Here is a 27860-nt window from a genome sequence, read left to right as displayed (position 1 = left end):
AGTGTGCACTCACAGCATTTCATCCTTGGCATAGTTCTTGGATATTTGCGTTCGTTTCATTACGAATTACGTGGAAATGTGAGATAAATTGCGTTAAAATCTGTTCAATGAAAACTGTGTGGTTAGTAATGGTTCTTTGCATGTTCTTTAATACGATAATTTCATTAGAGAGGTCAGTTGAATTTGGACTGGACCGTTATTCAAGAGCTAATATTTTGCGTTTAACTTCCAGTACATCTCGACTAGTTAAAATACCAAATACAGTACGAAGGATACTCCCTCCAAAATAAAACTAGGCACGTTTACGCTTAATTAAAGTTTTGTGTGGCAAAAGCTTGTTTCTCTATCCTTTGCGTAATTTAAACCTCAATAGTCTGGGTAACCCTTACTGAGAACAAGAACAATGCCAGAATGCTTACCAGTGACAAAAGCTGTTAAAGTGTTGGTTTCCTATCGTTATTTTCAGTTTAGAAATAACATGGGGAGATTATATCCAACGGATCACAAATTTTGCCCATATTTCTTACGATTGTAATACACACTAAGATGTAGAATATGATGCACAAGTACGATGTGCTGCTGATGCGTTTTTGATGAATCAGGGTTCATAGTTTTACGAGTCTATTGGATACCATAAGAGAGGACCAACCGTTGAGTAGCTGCGTAATCGCAACCGGTTTCTAATTTCCTGGAGCGATTGCAGAGTGCTTCTACATTATTGCACGGCCAGGCACAAATATCACGTCGTGAAGACTCCATTATTATTCCCTCCCTGTTTCAGTCGACAGCTGCGGTATTCGTACATATATTTAAATACGCGTGTTTTGCATGAAATATTATCCTTTTTAATGTTAATGAGACGTGTTTTGCACTTTTATTATTAAAAATCAAATGTGCGTGTCAGTATATGGCATTCGTAAAACATGCTTGATCCTAGTGCGTCCGTCCCATGTTTTTCATGCTTTTACGAAAAACGCCATCGCAAATGCTGTCAGCCTACCAATGATGACAAAGAAGCCAAATGATTTCACTGTGATAACATTAACACTTGTAATAGGGATAGACACTTGTAATAAAACATGCTTGCTGTGCACTACTTCCCTGCCTAGCGAAACTTGCTTCACCCACACCCTGCACCTCCACTGAAAATCAACCACGTTAAAGTACGTGAACTAGTAGCTTGAAAATCACTTTGATTGCTGGACGCCTTACTTCTGAATTGGCAAAAATTGAACAACGTCAGGCTGTGAGTGCTTTGTGTCTGAAGCCTGCCACTTATAATAATAATAATAATAATAATAATAATAATAATAATAATACAGTGTAGGCCCTACAGCAGTGGAGTAATCGTTACGTAGCTACTCAGCTGTCAATTAGTTCGTTTATTAGTGCGAAGTAAATAATGAAGCGATTTCAAGTTTATTGGTGGAACTATCTGTAACTCAGAAAAAAGCATTTTAAAGAGACACTTACGAATATGCGATACATTAGTTCCCATTTTTCTGACGTAAATATTTCTAGTATTTAAAAATATATTTTTGGTGATTTATGGAACAGCCGTACAAACTGCGATAACAGAAATGGTCTTTAAAGATAATTTACGTTCGTAACCGAAACTCGTGGTTTTTATCCCCCATAAATTTTCGTTTTATCCCTCAGGGGTAATTACCCCCAAATTGGGAACCACTGATCTAGAACGTAGAGAAAGAATGTCTAACAATCGAAACTTGCACCAAATTAGCGCTCCAGAGGCTGAAGTCTTTGAGACGTCCAACTTCTTGTGTCTTACTGAACGCGGCTCAGTTTATGGGCGCACAGACAAAGCAGGATGTTGTGGTCACCAGTCGGTGATAACATGGAGCAGCAGGTCGTTGCATCAGGCGCGTGCGACCAGGGGAACCACGGCACAAACTTTCGACACACGTGTTTACAAACAGCTCCTGGTAGCGATACCGCGTCGAGCGGATAGGGGACAGACAGGCCGCAGCACTCAGCGCTACGTCGGGAGCGCTAATGTTCGAAAAAATATCCAAACTAGAGTTGTAGAACTACTATAGACTGCTATAATTAAGGGTAAACAGCGGTAGTTTTTCCTAGTAGCTTTGGTAAGTTAAGATCGTAACTGCGTTACCTGTACATTGTGTTGCATACCTATCGGGCGTTAACTCATTTCAATCGCTTTGTTTACGTATACGATCAGTGTCTTACTTCATTCTCCTAGATACTGGAAGCGGTGATTGTCTAGAAACTGTATGTGGGTATACTGTATAAAAGGCCGCATAACCTAAGGTTCAAAATGTTTCAAATGGCTCTGAGCACTATGGGACTTAACTTCTGAGGTCATCAGTCCCCTAGAACTTAAAACTACTTAAACCTAACTAACCTAAGGACAGCACACACATCCATGCCCGAGGCAGGATTCGAACCTGCGACCGTATCGGTCGCGCGGTTCCAGACCGTAGTGCCTAGAACCGCTCGGCCACTCCGGCTGGCCGCATAACCTAAGGAACTTTTTTGGTCTACATAGTTATACTCCTGTCTGTTACTTAAAAATAAACATAAATTATAGTAAAATTAAAAGTTATTGTTTAATACAGGTTTCATTCGAAAACTGTTGATATGTACTGTAAAACAGAGGAAAGTTGTAATAAAACTTAAAAAATTACAGATTTCTCATATACTGCTAGTAAATGTCATTTCCTCAAAATGGTAAAATTTAAAAAATCAAAAACAAAAAATATCAGACATCGCTTAATTACTTTATGGAGGTTATATAAAACAAGTTTCTGTTATTGCTAAGCAGCTTTCGCGTTTATCTATTGTAGCAGGAAACTCTTGCCCTTGATCATGATGAAAATGTTCTACTGACTATAAAACAACAATTTCGTTGGCTTTTTTGTGTTTGTACATGTAAACTGTACCTGTATCTAAAGTAATTGCTTTGGTTACATTAAAGTGCATACGTTATGCGAGCAGATAATATTTTCTACTTATAAAATGCAGTTAATATATTGAAAGGATACTAAATACACACACAGTGCACTAACAAAGAACGATGTGCGGTTCTAATTAAGTGCAAAGCAATTAAACAAACAGAAACCAGTTACTGTCACATACATTCATTTATGTTTCTTTCGCTAACAATGCTACCGACACTACCAGTAACCCTATCATTTACTACGTCATTCATGTGCTGCACCGCCGCGCGGAGTAGCAACGGTGTCTGGGGGGGAGGGGGGGTCCTTGCCACGATTCGCGCCATTGCCCCCGTCGGAGGTTTGAGTCCTCCCTCTGGCATGGGTGTGTGTGCTATCCTCAGTGTAAGTTAGTTTAAGTTAGATTAAGTAGTGTGTAAGCCTGGGGACCGATGACCTCAGCAGTTTGGTCCCATAGGAACTTACCACTACCATGTACTGCACCACATCTCCCGTACCGTACTTCTGGTAGAGCGCAGTTCTAATCCAAGGAGTATGGACTACGCGAATCCTAATTCAGAGGACTTTAAGAACGGAACACCAAATTGGAAACATATCGTTATCCGGGATGCTAAGTAAATTCAGTTTATCGCCCGGAAATTCTGTTCATAGATCATCGTGGTACAATGTAAGCATTCCAGATCTTTTTGCTTGCACTCCAACGTTTTCTTCTTTCTAAACTGGTAATTTGTCGTTACTCAGAGTATGCGGCGATTGGCGATAAAGTTCACAAACGTGATCAGAATTTACGACAAGCAATTGAATTTATTATTCATACTCGTACATCGATGGTGCACGTTTTTATATGTTGTTACATTTAAAAGGCGCGAATACTACCACACCTTCAGTTTAATAAGTCGTGGTCGCAAAATACTGACATGTACTGTTTACAGAAGAATGGAAAAGTTGGTAGAAACCGTCCTAAGGGAAGGTCAGTTTGGGTAATTCTCTCAGGGACGGCAAATGATTTAGAAGAGCAGATGGTTCAAATGGCTCTGAGCACTATGGGACTTAACATCTGTGGTCATCAGTCCCCTAGAACTTAGAACTACTTAAACCTAACTAACCTAAGGACATCACACACTTCCATGCCCGAGGCAGGATTCGAACCTGCGACCATAGCAGTCGCGCGGTTCCGGACTGAGCGCCTAGAAGAGCAGATGAATAGTGCGGTTAGTGTCTTGAAAAGTGTTTATTAAAGTGAACATCAACAAGGGTAATGGGATATTCTGGAGGCGAATTAAATCAGACGATACTGTGGGAATCAGATTAGGAAATGAGACATTAAAAGTAGATGATGAATTTAGTAATTTGGACAGCAAAATAAACGGTAAAGGTTAAAGTTGAGAGGATATAAAATTCAGAATACCAATAGCAAGGAAAAAAATTCTGCAAAGGAGAAATTTTTTAACATATAATATAAATTTAAGTGTTAGAAAGTCTTTTCTGAAGATATTTGTCTTTAGTGTAATCTCGTGTGGTGAACATAAGATGTTCAGGCAAGAGGAGAAAAGAAATTCTTGAAATGAGGTGCTACAGAAGAATGCTGTCTAATTACACTGGTAGGTCGAATAACTAATGAGGAGGTACTGAATCGAAATGGGGAAAAAGCGTGGGGGGGGGGGGGGTGTTAAAAATTGTTAAGTGTGTGCTAGGCATGAATACAGTAAGTAGGTTCAAACGCATGGAGGTTGCAGTAATTAAAAGGAACCTGCCTCTCCTTGTCCCACGAATTTTTTAACGTTGTTCTTATTGTCAGTCACGAAATTAATTCCCATATCGTAACGGCAAATATAATGCCGTATAAGTACTACATCTTAAGTCTGACTACAACTACTGCCAGAAAGCCGGCCAGAGTGGGCGAGCGGATCTAGGCGCTACAGTCTGGAACCGCGCGACCACTACGGTCGCAGGTTCGAATCCTGCCTCGGGCATGGATGTGTGTGACGTCCATAGGTTAGTTAGGTTTAAGTAGTTCTAAGTTCTAGGGGGCTGATGACCTCAGATGTCAAGTCCCATAGTTCTCAGAGCAATTTGAACCATTTTGTTCTTCAGACCAATCGTGAACAAGTGGGGCCCGGTGACATGATGCAATGTCATTCATAAAAATTCCATCTTTGTTTGCGAACAAGAAGTCCATAAATGGCTACAAATGGTCTCAAAGTAGCCGAACATAACCATTTCCAGTCAATAATAGGTTTCATTTCATTTCATGTAAACACCGCCCGCACCCTCATGCAGTCACCACCAGCTTGCACAGTGCCTTGTTGACAACTTGAGTACGTGGCCTTGTTTGGTTTGCGCCACACTGCAATCCCAACACCAGCTCTTACCAACTGAAATCGGGGTTTAACTGACCAGGCCATGGTTCCAGTCATTTAGGGTCCCACCGGCATTGTCACGAGCCCAGTAGAGGTTCTGTCGTGCTGTTAGCAAAGGCACCCGCATCGGTCGCTGCTGCCATAGTCCATTAACGCCATCTTTCGCTGCACTGTCCTAATGGATACGTTCACCGCACGTCTCACATTGATTTCTGCTGTCAGATCACTCAGTGGTGCTTGTCGATTAGCACTAACAACTCTACGGAAACGCCGCTGCTCTCGGTCGTGAAGTGAAGGCCGTCGGCCACTGCGTTGTCCGTTGTGAGATGTAATGCCTGAAATCTAGTATTCTCGGCACTATCTTTGACACTGTGGATCACGCAACATTGAATTTCCTAACAGTTTCCAAGTTGGAATGTCGCAGCGTCTATAATCAGTTCAACATAAGAATAAACCTGATGTAAACAAACACAAATGCGATGAGTGGTCAGAAGCCGTAGCACATGTACACTGGTCTTGTTCCGCTCTTTGAAATAGGTCCTACTTGTCTACTAGATATCTTATTACTAAGTTACGTTAAGTGAAACTTTAAGATATTCAAATGTATTAACAGCCATCACCGTTTTTCTTAATCACGCTTTAGTTACGTAGTTTTTATTTCAAAAACCATGTGCAGTCACAGCCTCTGCAGTGTTGAAAAAATGGCTGGGCTGCTTTCTGTTCCGTAGTGGAACACACAAAATGGCTCTGAGCACTATGGGAGTTAACATCTGAGGTCATCAGTCCCTTAGAACTTAGAACTACTTAAACCTAACTAACCTAAGGACATCACACACATCCATACCCGAGGCAGGATTCGAACCTGCGACCGTAGCGGTCGCGCGGTTCCAGACTGAAGCGCCTAGAACCGCTCGGCCACACTGGCCGGCTGGAACACACACTTGGAATATGTTATAAAGTGCCGAGAAGTAGGCTGTTCTTAATGTTTTTCATAAATTTATGGAGATAACGGGCTTTGAAGTTTTCCTTCAATACTCTCTTACGTTACACACAGCTTAATGCAGAAAAATTACCCTGTTGTTTAGGTCAGGAATTTTCATCATTCTTGTATTTAATTACAATAGTACGTTAGCTAAAAACGACAAGTGTTTGTGGTTTTCGTCTAGTCCTCTAAGGAGCTATGTAACGTAGTTTGTAACGATTCCAACATCGAATGTTTAGTGCAGTCAGTAGCATACGAATCTAACATCGAACATTTAGCGAGCCGGCACGATAGCTCAGCGTGTTCGGTCAGAGAGTTACGTGCCCTCTGTAATAAAAAAACTGAGTCAATCGATCAACAACGAACAGAAATGGATCTCTTACGACGTCCGCCCCGAGCAGATGAACGAACAAAAGCGAACAAAATGAGATTAAAAAATAAGCGCAGTCGGTAGCGTACTGGACTATGAACACCATACGGTTGTTCGCGCTTAGGTGCGAATCACGCCAGTTGGCTTTTTTTTCTCGTTCAATTATAATACCTAGAGCTCGTAACTATAATACTCATCATCATTTTTATGAATATTGCACGTCTTCTGGTTTCTAATTGCATACTGGACGCGAAATTCCTGTTTCCATTTCAAATACAAATTCTTAATTACCGGTGTTTTATGAAAGACTGTTCATAAAAGTTGATAAAATTAAGAAAACATAACAATTTAATTTTTAAGGCAAAAATGAAAACTAAATCCTCTTTATTTGGACTATGTCCATCGTTTTATACCCCAGAGGTAGGCCGGCCGCTGTGGTCGTGCGGTTCTAGGCGCTTCAGTCTGGAACAGCGTGACCGCTATGGTCGCAGGTTCGAATCCTGCCTCGGGCATGGATGTGTGTGATGTCCTTAGGTTAGTTAGGTTTAAGTACACTCCTGGAAATGGAAAAAAGAACACATTGACACCGGTGTGTCAGACCCACCATACTTGCTCCGGACACTGCGAGAGGGCTGTACAAGCAATGATCACACGCACGGCACAGCGGACACACCAGGAACCGTGGTGTTGGCCGTCGAATGGCGCTAGCTGCGCAGCATTTGTGCACCGCCGCCGTCAGTGTCAGCCAGTTTGCCGTGGCATACGGAGCTCCATCGCAGTCTTTAACACTGGTAGCATGCCGCGACAGCGTGGACGTGAACCGTATGTGCAGCTGACGGACTTTGAGCGAGGGCGTATAGTGGGCATGCGGGAGGCCGGATGGACGTACCGCCGAATTGCTCAACACGTGGGGCGTGAGGTCTCCACAGTACATCGATGTTGTCGCCAGTGGTCGGCGACGCACGGATGCACGCCAAGACCGTAGGATCCTACGCAGTGCCGTAGGGGACCGCACCGCCACTTCCCAGCAAATTAGGGACACTGTTGCTCCTGGGGTATCGGCGAGGACCATTCGCAACCGTCTCCATGAAGCTGGGCTACGGTCCCGCACACCGTTAGGCTGTCTTCCGCTCACGCCCCAACATCGTGCAGCCCGCCTCCAGTGGTGTCGCGACAGGCGTGAATGGAGGGACGAATGGAGACGTGTCGTCTTCACCGATGAGAGTCGCTTCTGCCTTGGTGCCAATGATGGTCGTATGCGTGTTTGGCGCCGTGCAGGTGAGCGCCACAATCAGGACTGCATACGACCGAGGCACACAGGGCCAACACCCGGCATCATGGTGTGGGGAGCGATCTCCTACACTGGCCGTACACCACTGGTGATCGTCGAGGGGACACTGAATAGTGCACGGTACATCCAAACCGTCATCGAACCCATCGTTCTACCATTCCTAGACCGGCAAGGGAACTTGCTGTTCCAACAGGACAATGCACGTCCGCATGTATCCCGTGCCACCCAACGTGCTCTAGAAGGTGTAAGTCAACTACCCTGGCCAGCAAGATCTCCGGATCTGTCCCCCATTGAGCATGTTTGGGACTGGATGAAGCGTCGTCTCACGCCACGCGGTCTGCACGTCCAGCACGAACGCTGGTCCAACTGAGGCGCCAGGTGGAAATGGCATGGCAAGCCGTTCCACAGGACTACATCCAGCATCTCTACGATCGTCTCCATGGGAGAATAGCAGCCTGCATTGCTGCGAAAGGTGGATATACACTGTACTAGTGCCGACATTGTGCATGCTCTGTTGCCTGTGTCTATGTGCCTGTGGTTCTGTCAGTGTGATTATGTGATGTATCTGACCCCAGGAATGTGTCGATAAAGTTTCCCCTTCCTGGGACAATGAATTCACGGTGTTCTTATTTCAATTTCCAGGAGTGTAGTTCTAAGTTCTAGGGGACTGATGACCACAGATGTTAAGTCCCATAGTGCTCAGAGCCATTTGAACCATTTGAACCCAGAGGTAGGTAAGTATCGTATAAACGTGAAAAACATTTTCACAGCATCGAGCACATCATACAAATGCTGTATTTTTACATTTGCTACTGTACCATTACTATATGAACCCAACAGAACTGATGTGGAGCCAAGCTGCGGGATTTGGCCCGAGGAGTAACAAGACTGTTAAGCTGCCAGACGTACTGGAACTAACGTACGCAGCTTTCTCACAAGTCACTGTCTAACGCTCTCGGGATGTAGAAGGGCTGGTCATAAGAGAAGAGAAAATGCTGCGCTTGGTTGGCTTCGTAATTCTGTAATTGTTAGGCTCGCTATCAGCGTAGCAGGTGACACTTCCAGAACTGAAATGTATTTCTCGAATTCGGATAAGGAAGGAGTTAAGAGATTTCCAGACGACTGACTGTAAGTAATACCTTCAATATTTAACTATACGATGAAATCCTTCAATACTCTCTTACGTTACACACAGCTTATGCAGAAAAATTATCCTGTGGTTTAAGTCAGGAATTTTCATCATTCTTGTATTTAATTACAATAATACGTTACCTAAAAACGGTAAGTGTTGCAGTTTTCGTCTAGTCGTCTAAGGAGCGTATTGTGGGAGATTGGCATTGTATAATTTCATTCTACTTAAAAATTAAATGACATTCGAACCTGTATTGCTCCCCTGCTCGTCTCTCAGTGTGTGAACTGCTGGCCAAGTCACTGCAGGCTAGCTGTACCAGCTGACCGGCCAGTGCCGTCCAAGTTAAATTCGCTGGTAACGCTGTTGTCCCGTATTATCGCTAAGTCGATGTGCGCGTAACGCACTGCACAAAACGTACCCGTAGTATCGTGCTTGACGGTACTCCAGACAGCTTGGCTGCAGTCCCACGTGAAACGGAAATCCAATGAGGTTCCAGCAAACGCGTAAGAATACATAGTGCGATGTTTACATCAGGTTTATTCTTATGATGAACGGATTATAGTGCCAACTACCACCCCGCGTTCAAAGTCTGTTAGTTTCCGTCGTGCGAGCATAATCGCTACGGAAACGTTTTCAAATGAATCACCTGAGTTTAAATGACAGCTCCACCAATGCACTGCCGTTTTATATCTTGTGTGCCCGATACAACCGCCATCTGTAAATGTGCACATCGCTATCCCACGACTTTTGTCACGTCAGTGTAACTTAACTAGCTGCGACAATGGATAACCTCTGCTACAATGTGTAACCTCGTTACAGCCACACGTGTTATATGGGGAAATGCTGACGGTACTAGTTCCGTAAAGGCACAACTTTCGCTTTGTTTCTTCGGACAAAAATCAGCAGCACTTAACAGCTCACCATGGTGTGGAATTTTGGTTACGTGGCAATGCATTGTGCCTACAAGATGTGTAGGGAGACACTGACACGCTATGTTTACGTGATACGTAACTTCGGGCGGCAAAAACCGAATTTCGGAAACAATTTTCGTTGTTGTGTTTATATGTTAAAGTCTGAAGCGGTTTTGCTAGAGCGATTTACCGAACGTCAATTTTTTTGACAAATGTCCTGTTGTAAATCACGTGCTCGAGTTCCTGATTTATTCACCACAATTAAACATTGGAGATAGACAACTTCGTGCTTGATCTGATATGCCAGTTTCGCTTTCATTGCACAAAGAGTCAGTCCGTTCAAATTGAGCCAAAAATTTTTAAAGCCAAGACGTCATCCAAACGGTTGTACTTCTACATGGGAGAAGGTTAGTTAATGGTACAGAAAAGAAGTCGTACAAAAATTTAAGGAAGTGTCTAGTTGTGTTTATACCCACATAAACGGCCTAAACTTAAGATATTTAAGACTGCAGTCACACACACCACACACACACACACACACACACACACACACACACACACACACACACACACACACACAGAAATATCTAAATGCAGTTGCAATTAAAGAATATTTACTGTTACTCGTTCTAAAAGTAAAAAAAACTTTCCCCAAAATATAATTAACAGATGTTTCTTACGTTTTAATATCACTGGGAATGTGAGTTTCGATTGATGTACGAAGTCCGTACGTTATGCATTCGCCTGAACGCGAAACCCGCAAATACATTTTATTAAGTGAGAAAATAATCAGTTTATAGTCCATTAATTCATATTCAGTGCCTATGAGGGTATTTTAGGACTTAGTGGTGGAAGAATGCTCAAAATAAAGATCATCTCTACGACAATAACAAGTATCTGAAAAATCACATACGAGTATCCGACCAAACAGGCCTACGTAAGTATGGTATCAATTTTGGAGTAGAAAGCTTCGAAACTCCTTACCCATGTTTACGTTTCAAGCTCCATTTGTCAACCAAGATACAGTAGATCTGCATTGCCTGCCTACACTGTGAAGCCTTTCACCTAACGGAAATTGGTTAGTTTAAAACGGCTACTTACCGGGTAACAATTTCCGTCCACACGCACATTTGTCCATTTGCAGCCGGGTCTATTCACATCATTCAAGTAGGCGACAGCGGAACAAAACTGTTGGTTTGGGCTCTATTGACAGCTACATGGTAATCAGACACTATACACATTTCGCAAAGTTGAAAGACATCTGACCAATGCCAACGATTATTATGCTATCTACAAAGAATAATTATCTCTGAAGTGGAAGAATTTCTGTGAACTAGAAGAGCCTATGAATATGTTTTAATACTTGGAGTAGCATACATGAAACACTGTAAGCCATTTGTAGTGAATTAACTGCGCCTGTGATCGTTTTGTTTTATATACTGTTTCCAGAACTTAGCTGAAAACTGTCTCACAACGCAACCTGCAAGAAGATTGTATAATCTACACATTCGCTACATCCTGAATAACTGCTTAAGTTCTCTTCACGGGCTACCAAGTCTCTCTAAGCTACGACGGTTGCTAAGAATTTAAAAAATTTACTCGCACCGTACGCTCATGGTTTTCCACTTATTTTTATGTTACATTTAACTCAATATACATCAAAAGATGCTCATCTCCAAATAGTAAAAAAATTAAAAAACTATTTTCTATACAAAGAAAAATAATTATGTGCTGAGAAGTATTCATAGTGTCTACATTATCAGATTTTCTTCTGCTTATAATATTTAGTATGGAGCTCTTTTGATAGCAATAGAAATCTCCAATTAGAATTCGCCCGAACAATCATAAATAAAACTAGATATTTCGGTTAAAACACAATGTATTTGGTTCCGATGATTGCCAGTGGGTTTTGTAGCTGCAGAGCCATCTGGGGGATGCTGAACTAGTCTTTGGGGAAGTGATTTTAAATGCAGACTGTTGTATAAATATTTTAGGAAATATGATTTGAAAAAGTGTATAGTAGCTTGGAGACGAGAAACAGATTTTATTCCAGTAAATTGAAGGCTGTAAACATAAAGCACGTAAAAACCAGGAATGGTTGCCTTGCAATGAATCTCTCTTCAACCACCAAAACTCAATCCAGCAGAAAATTTGTAGTCTCACTAGAGAACAAAAACGATAAATGAAGGGCTCGTCGTGAAATAAGTTATTTATGAATCTGGTGGAACAACTGGAGATATACGTAAAAAACAGAATTTATGTAAAATGAACAAACAGACTTCGCAAGCCATAGTTATTTCAGTAATTTAAAGACCTATTCTAAAGTTATTTCCTGCATATGTCAATCGTTTAATAATTATGTCTTTAGCACTACGAATAAATGCATCTTTGACAACACTACGTACAAAAACATCTGTGAAGTGTTTACAACGATGCTTGTGCAAATGTGCCTCTTGAACGAAGTGACACGTACGAAAACGATAGAGAAAAGAATGTTTGATGGTGCTAAAACGTTGAAAACGCTGTTCGTGGATTATGTGGTAAGTTTAAACTGTTCATCTTCCTCACTATTTCGCACATATTTCCGCGTTTGAATTACAAAATTCAGTACCTAACATTAAACCTTTTCGTGACAGTTATATGCATTTCACCTCATTCAAGAGGAAAAATAAAGAATGTATTAAGACAAATTACTCCTGATGACGGACCCACAGGGTCCGAAATGCAACGTGTACTTCATAAAACACGAAAAGTTGTGTCTGAAGGCGTTTCTTAATTCATACCTCCAGTGTGTTAAAATGATTGATTCGATGCCTTCAAGTAAAAGAGAAGCAAAAAGACTCCGTACGAAATCCTAGAGCTTAACAATGCAGAGTGTGTGAATGTAATTATCTTCCATTCGTAATAATAGTTTCTCTTTAACACATTGGCGACAGGAAGTGTATCCGGTCACTCCCTAAACTATGCCAAATCCACAGTAACCATGCCGAATCTGCTCCGGTGCTGGACAAAGACACGAGAAAAAGAACTCTTGTTTCTCCTTAGTCATTAAATTTTCTGTTGAATATGTTTAACTTTTTTGGCCACTTGAATATGACATTCCTATGGTCTTTGAAAGAAATAATAAGAATTCTGTATTAAATGTTACACAAATAAAAAAAGTGAAAAGTATGGCTGTGCGAATACCGTATTCTGCCCAACGCATATATACATACATTCTTATTTACAAAATTCTGAATGACACAGGTAGCGTTCAAAGCCTTAGTATTTATGACAAGCCGTTCTGCTATATTTTCATTCACTCTTCTCTCTGCCGATGACACAATTTCAGTGAAAGAAAGAGACAGGTACTCAACACTACAACCGCTCTGCAGAACGTACTTTTTATTTTTACTTAGTTTTTGTTATAGTTATAACCCGATACGAAGTCACACTTCTCCATATTCTCACGCAAAACTATGATCAAAGAGCGCAGTTGTTATAATATTACTAACAATCCACATTCGTAATATATGTTTTGATAGAAATTACATACTGTACGTTTTTTAATCGTCATCGAAGAATACATTCTTATTTTTGTTAAAACAAATGTTTACTCTAGCATTCGTTTCTATGGAAATAATTAAGTTATTTACTTTCATAAAAAAGAACTACAGGAAACCTTGTTATAGGCGTTCGAGTAGCTCTAACAGTATTTAACACAGCTTCAGATTTTGTGAATCTATTTCTCTTACAATTACGTGAAACGTTTTCCACATATACGACGAGCCAGCATTACCACATTATTAAAATTTTTCAGTTTCAGTTGCGCACCTCCCTCCTCTATTACGCTGCAATTACCTAAATAGACCATTTATTATGAGCACTTCCTTTTCTCTTTATAAATAATTCCTCTCGGTTTCCATTCTGCTTTTAAAAACGTAATATTCCTAACTTCTTTTACTCGCTTGTTTTCCGGCTGGTGTACCCACAACTTACCTTCAAACAAACGAGGCGCGGATGAATGGCAGAGGGCCGCACACTACAGCTGAATTAAGCGTAAGAATTTTTATATATCGACATAGGTTCACATTGTTATAAATGGCTCAAAATGGTTGAAATGGCTCTGAGCAGTATAGAACTTAACTTCTGAGGTCATCAGTCCCCTAGGACTTAGAACTACTTAAGCCTAACTAACCTAGGGACATCACACACATCCATGCCCGAGGCAGGATTCGAACCTGCGACCGCAGAGGTCGCGCGATTCCAGACTGTAGCGCCTAGAAACGCTCGGCCACTCCGGCCGGCACATTGTTATGTACAACTGAGATACTATGCTCGCAGTAGCCATCGGTACGCCTTCAAGCAGTTCGGAAGCATCTGTCATAGCGTACTGCTAAAGATAGTGTAGGATCGAAATACCTCATTACATCGAGGATATTAGTACAAGGATGGAGAAAGTAAATTGTCTCTCGTCTTGTTTGTGAAGCCATCTTGGCTTCCGCCTGAATGGATTTAGGGAAACTAGAGTAAATTTAAATCACGTTGACTGGATGTAACTTTCAACCATGTTTTTGCCAAACAGTTTACATTGTCCTGCTTCTGGCTATAAACGAATTCCTCGTCTAGGCCTCGAGGCCCCAAGGGTCGTCGACCGCCTTGTCATTCCTTGCCATGTGGCATCGTGCAAATATAAGGGGTCAGCACACTACTCTCCCAGCAGTGTTGCCGACTGAGGCGCTATATCTAAGTCAAGTAGCGCCTTAGTTGACATCAGGAGGCCGAAAGCACCCCGTACCAGTCTTCTCTTCGCAGTACCGGGAATCGAACTCGGGTCATATGCACGGTAGACATCTACGCTGACCTATCAGATGCAGTGGAGGACGCTTCTAGCTTTAGATACACCAAAACATCCATTTATGTTATTTAGTAATACTACAGAATGCAAGCCTATAATGTCTGCTCCCTGATCTCTTGACGATTTCGCTGTCGCTCTTCCTTAACTCTACTTTAGCCAATCCCACCTTGGATTTCTTTCGCCACCCCACAATCTCCTCTTCCGCATATGAGGGAGAACCAGCCTTAAACATTGTTGAAACTCTATCGGGTCCTGAAGATGACAAGTAGGAAACTCGTTGTATGTTGTTTCAAGACGACATGCGCAGGTTTCCACGAATTGCAATGACTTACTGTTTCATCGGTTGTTAGTAGAATATTTTATACATTATGAATGAAAACACACATGACGCTGGTGTAATATTCTTCAGTATTCATTATTTTTACAAACCGGTTTTCGTCTGTTATGCCATAATCAGGAACCAAGATAGATATGTGGTTCTGAAATTTTGTAAGATCAAAGATTTTAAATTAGTGCATTATAGAGTACCTCGATTTCCAAAGTAGACAATTCCTAATGTTTGGTTTAGGACTAAAACGAGACGAATTGTTTCAGTAAAAATATTATGCAAAATCATTGAACTTACGAACTTAGACAAAGTACTTGAAACATTAAATAACGAACTATATAACAAATTACAATAATTGTTGTGAGAAGAAAATAAATTGAACGATGTACTTTGGTGACATGTTGCAAAGATTAGCTGAACAAATAACCATATCTTTAACAGGTCAAATATTAGAAAGAGGTAAGATATACAGGTCAGCTAAGTGAAATAACTGCGATTATGCAAAGTAAAAAATTACGGGACAAATGAAACCACAGTAAATGGTTTAATGGGAAAAATGGGATATGTGAGTAGGAGATGTAATTTACAACATGGTCTGGATAGGATAATGAACAGTATCTACAGTTAGAAGTGGGCAGTGAGGAAACATTCAGCACTAGACTTGGGGAAATGGACGTATTCGTCTTTGAACCAGTTGAAGACGTAACAGTCGAAAACCGATTTGTAAAATTAATAAATGTTACAGTGTCTTGTTCGTTTTCATTCATTATGCTTCCAGAAATTTTTTTGAGTATTTTGATGTAAGGGTAGAATTGAACACCTCGGAATGGTATTTTGTTATAAAATAGTACAATCATTAAGATTTTAATTGTCTCCAGTGGCTTTTTACAGAGCATAACGGCGTGTTACACCAATTACCTTTCTTTATGTGAAAAAGTCTTCACAACAGCGAAAAGGCCTTTAATATGCAATCATTCTAACACGGAATGATCCGGTTTGTCGTAGGCGGCCAAGTACGGATGTGAATATGCTGTGATGTGGTTGTCGTCACTGATGAACAGCTCAGTACAGCTTCGTCGTGCCGCTTTCCCATCGCATCAGCGAACCTATACGTGAGGTGTGCGTCGGCCAACTGTACACGAGTTGAGCTGCCCATGCCAAACATTCAGAACTGGACGTGAGGGAAGTAGTTTTTCAAATAACAAATATACTGAGTGAACGGAACAAGTTGTTTTCGAAGAAGACACTCTGCGCATAGCGTTCGCTTTTGCACTTACATACATTTGCAAAGTAATATAGATACATAGATAGAGAGGTGGTAAGAAACCAAACGAAATAAAATTACCGATATGGGATTTTTGTTCGCCTTAATTCAAAACACTCTTTTAAATTTATTTTCTTTTACAACCTAGTTTCAACGACAATACCGCCATCACCATTGGGTTTTCTTTATTCTAAAAACTCCAAAATTAGCATCGTTACAAACATCATAAAACATTATTACGTGTAAACCGTTTGGTTCCAAATATTGTATTCTGTAAATAGTTTCATACCACCTAATTTACTTTAAGTCACAGTTATTTTTGGGATATTTTCCGTGTTTCTGTTGCCGTTTCTTCAGCATACAGCTTGTCATCTGCAGCTATATGAACGGCTGTTATTGACAAATATGAAAAAGTGAATTTATATAGTCAGTTTTACACTATTGGGAATTGCGGTAGTGTGGCTAATACGAAGTACCCTGTGTGGATACCGTTAGTATGTTACGAAACTTGTCATATGCTCACGTTCGTTGGTTCGCCGTTGCTTTTAAACACAAAAAACATAACTTTTGTAAGTTGGTTGTAATTCAGAACATTACGCCATCTAGCAGTTCTCCTTTATCGCGAGAATGAATAGCATACTCGAGGTAGTGGGAATTACGACGACTCTTGTGTCTTATTTATGTCAGTTTGTGTGACGGATATGAAGTATCAGTTCTCTTACAGCGTTTAAAGACCGTGTTGTTGAAAAGTGTCCCACTATAGCCTTTTATATGTAATAATTTTCACCTGTTGTTGGTTTTCGGTGTAAACTGTTGCTATGTTTCAGTATGTGTAGATCAGTTTCGATATTAGTGTGGTGGTGGTTTTTATTCATTAGATGTTCTGCGAAAGTGGATTGTGAGCTGTCACTCTTCAGAGTTCTCATGTGCTTTGTGTAGCTTATTCTGAAGTTTCTGCTTGTTTGTCTATGCATCGGGCTTGACAAGACTTACATGTCAGTTGGTATATTCCTTCAGAGCTGAATTTGTCTGACGTTCTTTTGTCTGAGCCTTTGTTGAACTGTATTGTTTGTTCTGAATGTTATTCGGATGCCTTGCTTTTCCGATATGTTTCTAATTCTATATGCTATATTATTATTTATGATGGTGTGTACCATCTGTTTCTTTTTTTTGCTGGGGTGTGGTCTGCTGTGTTTTGCTTTAAGGTGAAATAACATTCGCATATTTGTGTTTTTACGCTAACACGGACCGATGGAAGAGTTTCAAAATAAAATGATTGGAATAAAATTACTCCATAATGAGCCGTTGGGGACCACAGACTGCTTATACTAAAATACTCAGAAAATGTACCCGAACAATATCTGAGGAGTTCGGAATCACACTGTTAATATTTGAAGTGTCTGCTACACGCAGGACGTTCTCAGTGTGATTCTAATACGAGATGGCGAGAACAAACTGCAGAATATCTTGCTAGATAAACATTTTTTCATTTTTCACTGCTTCTTTTAAGTGGGTAGGTCGGAGTACAGGAGGTTCAAATGGTTCAAATGGCTCTGAGCACTATGGGACTTAACTTCTGAGGTCATCAGTCCCCTAGAACTTAGAACTACTTAAACCTAACTAACCTAAGGACATCACACACATCCATGACCGAGGCAGGATTCTAACCTGCGACCGTAGCGGTCACGCGGTTCCAGACTGCAGCGCCTAGAACCGCTCGGCCACTCCGGCCGGCTGAAGTACAGGAGTATTTCAGTCATTAGTTTTTAGTCTCTTTCGTGCTGAAATAACGTAGCCTGAGAAAAAGTTTGTGTGTGTGTGAATGAATGATATCTCTCGATGTTTCAGCGTTCAGCACTAATGTCGCCTGCGAGAACGACGACGGCTTCCCACCCGTGTGCATCGAACCGTGTGCACGAAGAGGCTTCGAACTGGCGCGCTGCGTCAACAGGGAGTGCCGATGCAACACGGACGGTCAGTCGAGAACGTTTTTTCCCCTAGCTTTCAACTTTTACAGTCATAAAGCCATCTCCAGCGTATGAAAAATACTTGTACACTCACAGTACCGCAAACTCAAGCTATCTCTTTGCCAAACGCATTAATTCATTCATAGATCTACATGGTGAGTATGCCATAAAGTACTTGTACAACAATTGCTATGTTGATGATGTCCCGTACAAAGAAAACGCATACAAGTCTTAAAAACAAGAGTATCTCCTCTTCCTCCCCCTCCTTTCTCTTCTTCTTCTTCTTCTTCTTCTTCTTCTTTCGTTACGGCCTTTGTAGGCTCAAATGGTTCAAATGGCTCTGAGCACTATGGGACTTAACATCTGAGGTCATCAGTCCCCTAGAACTTAGAACTACTTAAACCTAACTAACCTAAGGACATCACACACATCCATGCCCGAGGCAGGATTCGAACCTGCGACCGTAGCGGTCGCGCGGTTCCAGAATGAAGCGCCTAGAACCGCTCGGCCACGCCTTTGTAGGACCACGTGTAACCCAGTAGTTTTCTTCTTCTCCCGCAGAAGCTGTTTATCCTTTCTTTTTTTCTCTCGGGCTTTTCTTTCAAGGTCTTCAGCACTCCCTTCTCATGTCTGTTGCACTGGTGACGCTCTACCTTTTCCCGTATCCTTCTCTGTTATGGAATTCTTTCACTTACACTTTGTTTGCGAGTTCGCACCACTCATTCTGGAGTGCAACAGATCACTTGGTCCTGTCTTTCCTCTTGCCCTAGCCGTTGGTTCCTATACCATTTTTTGTCATTCTATCCATATTAATCCTGATAACACGCCCCGCAAAACTTGCTGATTTCTCCTGATATTATCTTCGTGCTCAGGACCCAGTAGTTTTCTCTCTTCTTTCTCTAGTTGGTCCGCACCATTTCTTTCTAGTATTATCGTCTACGCCGGTTATAGTACCGCATTGCTAGCTGTTCTCTTGTAGTGTATTATCTTTGCATCCGTAGAAATATTTTTTTTATTGCATGTATCTTTGGTCCTACAGAAGGCTGACCTCATCTTCGTCATCTTGTTTATTTTTCCCTCATTGCTCTTGTTTATTACTGTTTTAAGTTCTCGCAGGTATTTGTATTTGTCCACCTTTTGATAGGTGTCTTCTGGTGTTGTCCTATTATAGGCGATCCTCAGTTCCACTCTCCTGGCTATTTTCTTAGGTTGTCGAATTGTTTCTTTGTATCTGTTTCTGCCTCACTATCGTTATGCTCCCCACAAAGTCTAGGCAGTCCGCTTGGACTCTATTGAATTTTTGTCTCCGGCTTGCGTCTTTGATGTATCCATTTCCACGTTTATTGCTTTGCGCTGTCTGATCACTTCATCCAGCGCTATGTTGAACAAAACCGGTGACTCTCTCTCTCCCTGTATGACCCAGGTGTTAATCAAAGTTAAACTAAAGTTTACCAAGTATCTCAGCTGTAGATTATATGTGAACTCTCAGATCTCTAGTACCACCGCCGCAAGTAAGTCTGGCGACAATCTGAAGAACTTGATCTTTGCTGTTTCCAGGACCAGTATCACATTGAAATATGTGTGGTATGTTTGTTTACCATTCCACTGTATGGGATCTACGCAAATGTATAGCGCACTACATGACCACCCCCTGCAGAGACTACCAGTCTTCCACCCATTGTTCCAGTGGTTTCTTGATGATCCCTTCAAAGATGCTATTTAAAAAATCGCCTTTGATCATTAGAAGGTTTCCGACCACAGTTAACTATAAAACAAATTAAATATTTCAACAAAATACCGGTAGTTAAATTGTTAGCGTGAAAGTCCTAGAGCCGTGAAGTCATTGGTTCCGTTATCCCCCATACAAACATTAAAATGTAGCTTACCTGCCTACCTTGCTCTCACATACATAAAACACATAGCCCAGTGTAAACAGACAGTCAACAACACGATCGTGATGCTGGTTTTTCTGTGTCTGTCAACAGCCGTGGACACGAATGAGCCGTGTTCTGCCAGCGACGGCCACCCATCTCCCTGCCGTGGTTTCTGCATGAAGCTGCTCAACTACTCCAGGGCCAGCTGCGTCAACGACAGGTGTCGCTGTCTGCCCTGATCCACTCTTACAGCTGTAACCTGCGTGTGCAATGTATCTTTCACATTCTAAAATAAAACATGTCGTACCTTGAACGTATGTTTCCTGTGTGACACTCGTCTCCCTAATCTATTTAGTGGTGTCTGGGAATTCGGAAAATGAAGTAGATAACTGCGTACAGAGTTATAGAGCGTTTTATTTGTTCAAAAATACCGCATTCATATCTTCCATCAAGAATCCATTCTATTGTTTTTCTGAATGAGTATACCTCTAGTTTCCTGGAATCGGCTGCGTACTCAATATCCACAGAACTTTCAGCTGTCGTCTGTTTATTCTAATAGAAACATATTCTCTTATAGCTGCATTTTTCATTTAATTTTAATGTTTGTCCCATGTATGTACAAAAGATTCCAAGTCAATACTGTCTCATTCTCAGTTACCAGTTAGGCATGGTGCATAAATCGAATCCCGTAAGTACTGTTACTGTAACGTGATGGAACGGCAGTTTTCGATTGATGATGCCCAAGTACTGGAAGGTAAGGCAATATTATCTTGGAGTCGACTACACATACGTGAGATAAACATTAAAATAAATTTAAAAAATACAATTGTTAAGAAATAGATTTCCATTTCGACAAACAAGTAATATATTGCCTGACTATCAGTATTTTAACAGTCAGCCTCAGTACCACTGGTACTTAAATCCAATAGAAAAATGGAACAAAAATATGATATAGAACAATAAACAGAGTGGCAGACACACAGCTACAGAGTAGTAGCTGCAGATGACTGACTGAAAGTGTGTGTTTATTTCAAATATACTGAAAAACGTAAGTTGTAATACAAGTTTGACTTCTAAGTAGTGACGAAGAAAGTGTCCAGAATACTGATGTCACATACAAAGAATTGGAAGGCGGTTTTACCAACGCAGCATGTAAATCTACATCTACTTACTTACTCTGCAGGCCACTGTTCGGAGGCCGCGCGGGGTAGCCATGCGGTCTTGGGCGTCTTGTCACGGTCCGCGCGGTTCCCCCTGTCGGAGGTTCGAGTCCTCCCTCGGGCATGGGTGTGTATGTCGTCCTTAGCGTAAGTTAAGTTAGATTAAATAGTGTGTAAGCTTAGGGACCCATGACCTACACTATTATTTTCGTATCGATGTTGTTGTTATTGTTATTTGTGGTGCAGTGTTCAGTTGCAGACTGATGTAATGAAAATCTCCACAGCAGTCTATCCCGTACTAGCCTCTTCATCTCCGAATAGCTACTGCAACCTACATCCCGTTTAACCTACTAACTGTATTTATGTCTAGGTCTCCTTCTACAATTTTTACCTCCTCCTCCGCCACCACCAACACACAAATTACACTCCGTTATCAAACTTACAATTCCTTATCGCATCACGAGGTGTCCTATCAACTGATCCCTCCTTTCAGTCACGTTTTCCCTAACATTTTGAAACAGAATGTACTTGCATTCTTTTCTCTCCTCCCTCTCCCCTCACACACAAGTATCCAGATTTATATGTCAACACGTACCAGCGTCCACGATGTGCAGTGGTAAAGAGAGGAGATTGATGAAAACAGAATTGTTTTATCAAAACTAGACATGATTGTCTTAATGGAATTTCCGTGATCGTTCATTAAATAAAAATATGGCATTTCAGTCTTTGATCGCTATTTTTATTAAAAATAGCGATCAAAGACTGAAATGCCATATTTTTATAGAATTGTTTTAGGCGAACGACAATAAGGCCTTTAGTGACTATACTATAGTCAGTTGAAACGAACGTGATTAAAATGAACGAAAATGTTACTAAATTGCAGAAAAAAATAAAACGTTATCGAGAACACTGAAACTTCTCGTCTGAAACACAGGCACAAACATCTATCTATCGATCAATCAATAAAATGCGTGCGCTGGCTCGCTCACTCTCTCTCTCTCTCTCTCTCTCTCTCACTCTCTCTCTCACGCACGCACGCACGCACGCACACACACACACACACACACACACACACACACACACACACGAACAAAATGCTTGCCATATCTCAATTGTTGATATAAACGGTATAACAGGAAAAAAAAAAAACTGAAAGAGAAAATATTAATAGACTGCACCAGGTACATGTGGCTGACGTATCGCTAAACAAAACAGGTTGCGCCACCCAGTCTGCAAGCACCAAAGATATGACAGGCAAGTAAGAGGTGTGCAATGGAAACAGACTGTCTTTACAGTAGGAGAACTGAAAGAGGCAGAAACTTAAAAACTTCTTTCTGTGTTAAGGATGAACTTAGGCAAAACTAATTGTGACTTGAGCACAGCAGACAATGGTACAACAACACGAATCAGAATCATGTAAGTTCCATGAACTTTTAGGTGTTAATTTTCGTTTAATTTTTCGTTTCATACATTCTAAATAACAAATCTGTCATTCCCGGATATTCATTTTACCAGCTTTCTATTAGAAACGGAAACAAAAAATTAATTGTGTTTGTCGTCTAACATCCCGGACAGTTTCAGCACGATGGGTGCAGCTACTTCACTTGTATACAAGGCGAGCGTCTCTGTGGCAACCCCCATCATAGCTCTATATGCGGCGACTTTTTTCGCCTACAGCGATTTGCGTTTCACAATTGAAAGCCGTCAAAGGTGCTGCCAGATGTCACGGATTTTTTTAAGTTCACTCAATTGAAGGAGTGTCTTAGTAGTAATGAATAAGTGTATTATAACTTCGTACATGATGCTGCATTTTTTCACGTGTGTCGTTTATGACGTCATATCTACTGATGTATGTGTCATACTATAATTTTGCAGGTACATTCAACAGCATATGTGGATACTATTTGCAAAATGTGTTGCGAATAGCGTTAGTAAGAAAGAAATAATAAATTTAAAGGTTATGAACAATGTGGCAGTTTTTCATGTATCTCATTGTTTACGACGTCATTTCCTGAACTATCATAGGTGGTTCTTTCCTCCACAGCGACTGTTGCCTGAAAGTAAGGGATATTGGTACCAATTTTAGTTAAAATCCGTCCAGTGGTTTAGGTGGAGACGTGCTTCATAAAGCACAAGCACACATCCATTTTTGTAATAAGTATGGATTTCTGTAGCCATTTTAGCATAATGTAAACGACAATGGGTAAACATGCCAGTTGCTGCAGATCAGTCGAGGTCACATGCTAAAATATCCGTAGTATTAATAAAATATCAGCAAAGGGACCCAAAAGTAATTCATCAGACATTGTAGACGTATGAACTTTTACACAAACACGGCCGCCAGCATAAAAATGTACAATTACTTTGGGCCAAACGACGCTCCAGCTTCAGACAAAATAAGATGGTGAATCAGTCGTCGAAGCTTCAGGTGATGGGCTGTCCTTGCATTTGAAAAAATGACGAAGCTTTGGAAAATAGAGCCTCATATACCTCAAATCTCGAGGTTCTCTCAGACATGACTAATTCGCATCAGTCTGGGGCTGGATGTCACCAACACACCTACATAGGATGAAAAGATTGGTATCTGCATATTGCAAAGGTCACCCAGGTTAACTTGTCGGTCCCAACTACGTGATACTGGGATGCTCAATATCCGAAAGACAGCGTGTCATACTTTATACAGGATTAATAAAAAAGGGAATAGCTCTGTCCGCAGCTCGTGGTCGTGCGGTAGCGTTCTCGCTCCACACGCCCGGGTTCCCGGGTTCGATTCCCGGCGGGGTCAGGGATTTTCTCTGCCTCGTGATGACTGGGTGTTGTGTGATGTCCTTAGGTTAGTTAGGTTTAAGTAGTTCTAAGTTCTAGGGGACTGATGACCATAGATGTTAAGTCCCATAGTGCTCAGAACCATTTTAACCATTTTTTTGGAATAGCTCTACCCATCGCATTACGACAATGCTGCTGCAGGTACGGATTGAGGATAGCGTCAGTCTGGCTAGATTTTTGGGACGAGCGGATATCCAAATCTAAACCACTTGTTTCAAGACCAAGAATACCTTCGAAGAATTAACGTACTGACAAATCTACAGTTTAAAACAAATCAGTCAATTATTGTCTACGTTACTGTAGTTTCACATTACTTTTATGTCTTACAGTTAGTTATGAATTACTAGCGATCCGTCCGGCCTTCTCACGTATGGCACTAAGTATCTGCGTCCGGACAACTGGTCTGGCGTAGTGTAATAAATTACTTAATTAACTTTCATCATGACACGGTGTAGCTTTTAGCGAAAGCCGTATCAAAATACGTACAGTGGTTCCTGAGATTGGCCTTCAAATACGGAAAGAAAAATGTGGTGGAGGACTTCAGTTTATAATATATAGTAAAAACAGAGATTGTTTAAATTAACTTAAATATCAGATGTAAATTAAGTCATCCAGGGCAACAACGACTCAGTATACTTCTCATGGGTAAAATGAATCACGCAAATGCCAAAAAAATAAATACATAAAATCCAAATAGGGAGAAAAAACGTACAGAGAATACATCACGGAAACTCAAGAGGGCTTAAGGAACAACTCTCGACATCTACTACTACAACAACAACAACAACAACAACTGGCCAGGCGCGAGTAGGGCTCGCGCACTGAGGTTCAGTACAAACTTAATTGTGTATATCGACAGCTCATTCATTCCGGGAATCGAGGACCTCGCCGAATTTTGTCTATTATAAACTTTCCTAATAGCACGATATCGGTCCTGGGGCTTCCAAGACTTTCAAATATTTTATTTTTAATTTCAAGCATGAAGTCGCGTAACAAATGACAAAAGAAATATTTTCTCGTGTGATATTATAGCAAATTACCAATTTCCTGATGTTTTTTTCCTTTACTTGTACTGTGAAACCATTCCTCTGGCCGAATTCAGTGATTCTACGTCAAGGGAAAGTATCTGATAGCTTTCAGTGAGGGAGATTACGAGCATTAAAATACGTGACGTAAATGGCCGTATCTTCTGGTTGCGTTAATTTGGAAGCTAACGTTTATTATACCACCAAGGTACTAAGATCTTCGTACGTAATATAAATTTCAACCGCATGCGTCTATGCCTTTCCGAGAAAAAAGGGGTCTTAACAGACGAAAGGACGAACAGAGAGCCTGATAACAAATGACAAAAATGTTTTTCGTGTGGTATAGCTACAAATAAACAACTGTCGGATTTTTTCCTTTGGTTGCACTGTGAAATATTGCTTCTTAGCAAATTTCATGATTCTAGGTCAACGAGAAGTACACTTTATGTTTTGACGACCGAGTTTGTTAACATCAAAATATCTAACAAAATTTTATTGCATTAAATTAGAAGGTTCATATTTTTCTTCTCCAAGCGACCGTAGACCTTCATACGTGACATAAATTTTAACTTGACGCGGTTACTGGTTTCTCATAAAAACGGTTTTGCACAGTCGGACAGACAGAAACGAGGACAACACAGCAATCCTATATGGTTTCCGTTTTTACAGACTGTGGTACGGAACGTCTCTCCACACATGCCCAGCTATGTATGCCAGCGAAACTAGCACAGCTCACATAAAGGCTACATGGAAAACATCCATCAAGACGAACGCAAAATTTGGAGAAAGAGTACTAGCGAAAACGGTCAGAAGATGGTTATAAGAAAAAAAAAATCAGAAAATTATCCAGTCTCGCGGCAGACATTCGGAAACAAGATTAAAATTTTATGGACGCTTCCAGAAAACTCCCAACAGCAAAACGTACCTACATAATTTTAACATAACCTGTAAAAACATTCCCATGATTCAACATGTAAAACAAAAAAAAAAAAAACGAAAAAGATCTGCAAAGCTCCCAGATAAATTCCTCCGAAATTTTAAGCATAGGCTCGTACAGAGAAAAAATTTACGGATAAGAAATGCAGTCGGAGAACGAAACTGCGAAGGAAACATGAACAAAATGAACTGATTAAAGAAATAGAATTCACGGAGAAAAAATGAGAGTTGTATTGAAACTTAGAAAATTGAATCATTAGGGTTTGCATAATTCAAAAGGGGCCAATCGCACAAATTAGATTGTGATCTAATGATCACCGCCACGACGAATGTCGTAAGTGATCTTAAAGCAAAGAGCTACGCAGTGCGACTACGACAATTGATTTACAGAATGAGCAGATTAATCACGAACAGAAACTGTGATGGAGCATTTACTGAGAGGTTCTTCCTGCGTTAAGGCTGACGTAAAAGACAGACTATAAGAATTCGCAGTTGTTTGATAAGAATTAACGAACTGTGTAGAATCATATTTAATTCCAATTCCTTTTATTGGAAAAATCTTAAAACTGACACTAATAAGCCGAAGAAAATTTTTTTGTGTCGCAACAGGGAAATGTCATCATCCGGAAAGATATGCTGGATAGGAAAAAGACAAAAAAAAAAAAAAATTACACCGTGAACAGCATTCAAGTAACAGTGGCGGAAGGAAGTAACGCTAAAACTGGGGACGAGGTGGTTCGGAGGGAGGGGTGGGGGGAACAAGGATGCCGTTAAACACAGAATGACATTTAGCTCCAGAGTACTGAGGACGCAAGTCGCCGCAGTGACTCCCGATGAAATTGCGCCGAGTGATTGTCTTTTCTCTCGCGCCAAATTCACATCGCGTAGACGGCCAATCAATTTCTACGGTCGAGATGGAGTCGGAGGACGGAATTGTCTGCTTTATCAGCTTTGGCAGCACGTCACCGACACGGCCGTCACTGATGCGGTTTCCGCGGCTGATGGGGCCTCTTTCAGGGGTCATCTCCTGTGGCATGGGGCTCACAATTCACTTTCACTCCCCGGGGATTGTCCGGGACAGGCGCAGCTCGACTCGGGTCTGATATGGCCGATGCAGTGACAGAGTGGGCAGAGAGAACTGTGTTGGTTTTCATCTCGGGGCTTCCGCAGCGGGCGAAATGAGAAAAAAAACGGAAACAAAACGGGGGAAGAGGGACGTGGGCAGAAGAAAGGACGCGCTGCGATAGCCGACGAATGCGCTGTTGGCTGTCTGTTTTATTAACACAGGCCGCGGCGCCTCATGCATATCAAAGCACTGCGGGATCGTCTGGTAGCCGAGATAGCCACACATGTGCGCGCGCGGTATGCTTTACTCACATGGTGCGTGTATACCTTTGTTTCGAAAATTACGAATCGTAAATCAGGGAGCTTAAAGTTTATCCAATTTGTGAACCACTGACACAGAACGGGGTATCTAAGTAACGCTGACATCGTTAATATTGATATGCTTAATAGTCCTTACACTGTGAGTCGTAGCGCCTTACATCATACCTATTGAGATCATAACAGCAGTGAATAATCCTGCAGTATGTCACGATCGGAACAGCTGGCGTCAGATGCCCAATAGTATGTAGTACCTATGCAGTCTGGCGAGGTCGCTA

The 27860-nt window shown here is 41.2% G+C and overlaps 2 protein-coding genes across 2 annotated transcripts in view; one reads left to right on the top strand and one right to left on the bottom strand.

Moving 5' to 3' along the window:
* Positions 1–20602, top strand: part of LOC126188989 (uncharacterized) — a 29872-nt gene extending 9270 nt beyond the window's left edge. Inside the window, exons 2-3 of the mRNA XM_049930784.1 lie at positions 18260–18385; positions 20364–20602. Of these exons, the coding sequence (XP_049786741.1) occupies positions 18260–18385; positions 20364–20491 (254 nt within the window). The 3' untranslated portion in view covers positions 20492–20602. The remainder of the gene's footprint in view (positions 1–18259; positions 18386–20363) is intronic.
* LOC126188632 (dual specificity calcium/calmodulin-dependent 3',5'-cyclic nucleotide phosphodiesterase 1-like) overlaps positions 1–27860 on the bottom strand; it is a 590211-nt gene that overhangs the window by 437902 nt on the left and 124449 nt on the right. The gene's annotated exons all lie outside the window — the stretch shown is intronic.

The sequence above is a fragment of the Schistocerca cancellata genome, chromosome 5 (assembly GCF_023864275.1).
Source record: "Schistocerca cancellata isolate TAMUIC-IGC-003103 chromosome 5, iqSchCanc2.1, whole genome shotgun sequence".
NCBI classification, from domain to species: domain Eukaryota; kingdom Metazoa; phylum Arthropoda; class Insecta; order Orthoptera; family Acrididae; genus Schistocerca; species Schistocerca cancellata.
Note: the sequence above shows the minus strand (reverse complement) of the source record. Positions and strands in the feature narration are given on the sequence as shown.